Source organism: Triticum aestivum, chromosome 1A (genome assembly GCF_018294505.1).
Source record: "Triticum aestivum cultivar Chinese Spring chromosome 1A, IWGSC CS RefSeq v2.1, whole genome shotgun sequence".
Classification (NCBI taxonomy): domain Eukaryota; kingdom Viridiplantae; phylum Streptophyta; class Magnoliopsida; order Poales; family Poaceae; genus Triticum; species Triticum aestivum.
This window is the reverse complement of record NC_057794.1, coordinates 571,407,949-571,411,293: the sequence shown is the minus strand read 5'-3', so window position 1 is coordinate 571,411,293 and position 3,345 is coordinate 571,407,949. Positions and strand designations below refer to the sequence as shown.

Genomic DNA, 3,345 nt, shown 5'->3' with positions numbered 1-3,345 from the left:
CTTTCTTAGATGAGTAGAACCATAGGCAGTACCGCATGAGAGTGATTTTTCCAACCGTGCACAGGATATAGATCCACCGTCGGTGATTGCTTTGACCTCCGTGTTATTTATTTTAGTTGTTGTAAAAATTTATCTTGTTCCATAATGTTTTGTTCAACTTTTCCCCTGTTTCAAAGTGTATGTCTGTATACCAACGAAAAAATGTACTCCCTCCGTTTCTTTTTAGTTTGCATATAAAATTTGGTCAAATTCAAATTTGATAAAGTTTGACTAACTTTATAGAAAAAATACAAATATTCACAATCTGAAACCAATAATATTAGATGCGTCATGAAATTAACTTTCGTACCATATAACTTTAGTATTGTAGATGTTGACATTTATTTATATAAATTTGGTCAAACTTTGTTTAGTTTGAGTTTGACCAAATCTTATATGCAAAACGGAGGGATCAGTACCTGTTTCTGACCGAGAATTTGCTGATACAGGAGAAGCGCAATGAAACATTATGATACACTTTGGAATGAGAGAAAAACCTAATGTAACAGTTTGAAACAGAAAGATTTTGACTAGTGCAAAAAAGAGTAGCCTGGATCTCAAAGCAACCATGGAGGGCTGATACATGCACATCTGCGTGGCCCATCTCTGCTTACCGATTTTCAATGCCAATTAAGGGACAGGTTGGACGCCATAACCAACAAACAGAACTGAACCCAATGATTTCTTCTCTAGCTAGCTTGGCTTCTGAGGATGAGGCCTTCCGAACACCATTAGTGGAACGATGAGCGTGGTCGGGGCCTCCATCCACCGCGCCTGCGGCATCCATCTATAAATACCAGCTAGCCAGTGCCCTGCATACAGGCCACACTAATTAAGCAAGTACGTAGTACGCCTCCACTCCACTAGCACTAGCTAGGTGAAACGATATGGAATTGCAGATGTGCTCTTCTTCCTCCTCCTCGCAGCACGCACGGGTGGCTGCTTGGGTGCTCCTACCGCTGCTTTGCTTTTCCATGGTGTTATCCACAGCACACGGAGGAGAGTCTCGCAAGGCACGTAATTAAATTTTATGCACGCACAACTCTTGTTTACGTGCTCCGAGCTAGCTAGCTTACCTAATTAACCATGCATATCTGCTTCTTCAGGTTTATGTAGCTTACCTAGGCGACGTTAAGCACGGGCACCCGGACGAGGTCGTCGCCTCGCACCATGACATGCTCACCACTCTTCTCCAAAGGTGCGTAACTAATTACTAGCAAGGTTGTTCTTCAGCTCGTCCCTAGCTAATTAAAGTAACTTACTAGCAAGGTTTGCAGAAGGAAATTAAATGGCCTTCAATTTGTTCTACTACTCCCTCTGTCCGGGTTTATTAGGCCTAAAGACAACTTCTCTTAGACCAAGACACATAGTAATTTGCTCACATTAATTATTCCATTCCACTCCCGCTCTCTCACATGCATGCAGCCAATGAAAAAGCACACATGAAGTGTATTAATTTTTCAGCCATGGCACCAACAACAATAGCTTTCAATACAACCAATGAAATGGTTGCATGCATGCACCTTTCCAATGCGGGGCCTTATAAAAGGGGACATGCTTGTGATGCTGAGAGGCCTAATAAACCCAGACGGAGGGAGTACTTTGAACATTTGTAGCAAGGAGGATGCTTCGGCCTCCATGGTCTACAACTACAAGCATGGTTTCTCGGGCTTTGCCGCCATGCTCACCGCGGACCAAGCAACAAGGCTTGCAGGTCCATCGATTGTCATCATCTCAGTTTTGCTTGCAAGATAGTACTAATCAACTACCACCTCTAGTTCCTAAATAGGTCCCCTTTTTATATTGAAACACAAGATAAAACAAACAAAAAGCACTCGAAGAATGCTTTTGAGACAAATATATATACTATTTCCCCAAGCTTCCAACGTAAATATTTGAAAGAACAATTTACAGCTTTAAAAATTAACTCATTTTTTGGTATGAACTGTGTGATGTTGTGCAGAGTTTTCGGGAGTCATCAGTGTTGAACCGAGCAAAACATACAGGACCACCACCACACGGAGCTGGGACTTTCTTGGACTCAACTACCCGTCCTCCCATACGCCGGCCAGTGAGCTACTCCAGGCAAGCAACTACGGAGAGGATATAATCATCGGTGTGGTTGACACTGGTCAGTATACATTATGTTAAAGTGGAGTCGCTTCAGCTTTCTTGAACGAATCCGGCAGCCCGCAACCAACTAATAACTGATCAATCGAATCAGGGATCTGGCCGGAGTCGAGAAGCTTCAGCGACCAAGGGTACGGGCCCGTGCCATCAAGGTGGAAAGGAAAATGCCAGGTTGGGCCAGACTGGGGCAGCAACAACTGCAGCCGAAAGATCATTGGCGCACGGTTCTACACCGCCGGGGTCCCCAAAGAATACTTCGAAGGGGCACCACTCTCGCCACGGGACCATGCCGGCCACGGCACACACACGGCCTCCACCGCGGCTGGCTCGGCTGTGGGGCAGGAAGCTGCCAGCTTCCATGGCATTGCCGCGGGGGTCGCACGGGGAGGCGCGCCACACGCTCGCATCGCAGTGTACAAGTCCTGCTGGAGCAAGGAGGGCCACTGCCCCACGCCGGCCGTGCTAGCCGCCATCGACGACGCCATCCATGACGGGGTGGACGTTCTGTCATTGTCCCTGGAAATGAGCGAGAACTCATACGGTACACTACATGCGGTCCTGAAGGGGATCGTCATGGTGCACACCGCTGGCAACGCTGGGCCGCATATGCAGACCATCAGGGACACCTCGCCGTGGGCCATCACCGTCGCGGCAACCAACATCGATCGCTCGTTCGATACAGTGATCACGTTGGGAAACAAGCAACAAATAGTGGTATGTGGATGTAACGGTAACGCAACCACTCTCCATCAAAATTATAAGCGAGTATATAATGTGTGTGCTACGCTGGTTATTCTGCAGGGACAATCTCTCTATTACCAAGGGAAGAAGGACTCATCATCCAGGAGCAGTTTCGGAAATTTTGCATGTTTACGATCGTAAGAAAAAAAAACTCTAACGACCTCAGCAATATCCACCATGAATATTGCAACGTAGGGGGTGCAAATTAGTGATTTCCTTAGGGTACCCTTAACTATTTTTAGTTCAAAGAAATGAAAAACTAGTCATTTGCTTGAACTAAAGAGGGTTAAAAGGTACCCTAAAGTCACCCCTACCACGATGCACACAACAGCCCAGCAATCCAAATACATGCTTCAATTTGCTTTTGTGAATTCAGTTGTACCGCAGAGGTTTTTGACGGCGCCCAAGACCTGAAAGGGTTGATCCTCCTCTGCA

General features: G+C 46.2%; 1 protein-coding gene across 1 annotated transcript in view; it reads left to right on the top strand.

Moving 5' to 3' along the window:
* The first annotated feature begins 865 nt into the window (after window positions 1-865).
* The window catches only part of LOC123053028 (subtilisin-like protease SBT3.6), a 140,749-nt gene continuing 138,269 nt past the window's right edge, over window positions 866-3,345 (top strand). The window contains exons 1-7 of the mRNA XM_044476425.1: window positions 866-1,052; window positions 1,146-1,237; window positions 1,656-1,753; window positions 2,003-2,170; window positions 2,264-2,883; window positions 2,971-3,047; window positions 3,287-3,342. Coding sequence (XP_044332360.1) covers window positions 927-1,052; window positions 1,146-1,237; window positions 1,656-1,753; window positions 2,003-2,170; window positions 2,264-2,883; window positions 2,971-3,047; window positions 3,287-3,342 — 1,237 coding nt within the window. The 5' untranslated portion in view covers window positions 866-926. The remainder of the gene's footprint in view (window positions 1,053-1,145; window positions 1,238-1,655; window positions 1,754-2,002; window positions 2,171-2,263; window positions 2,884-2,970; window positions 3,048-3,286; window positions 3,343-3,345) is intronic.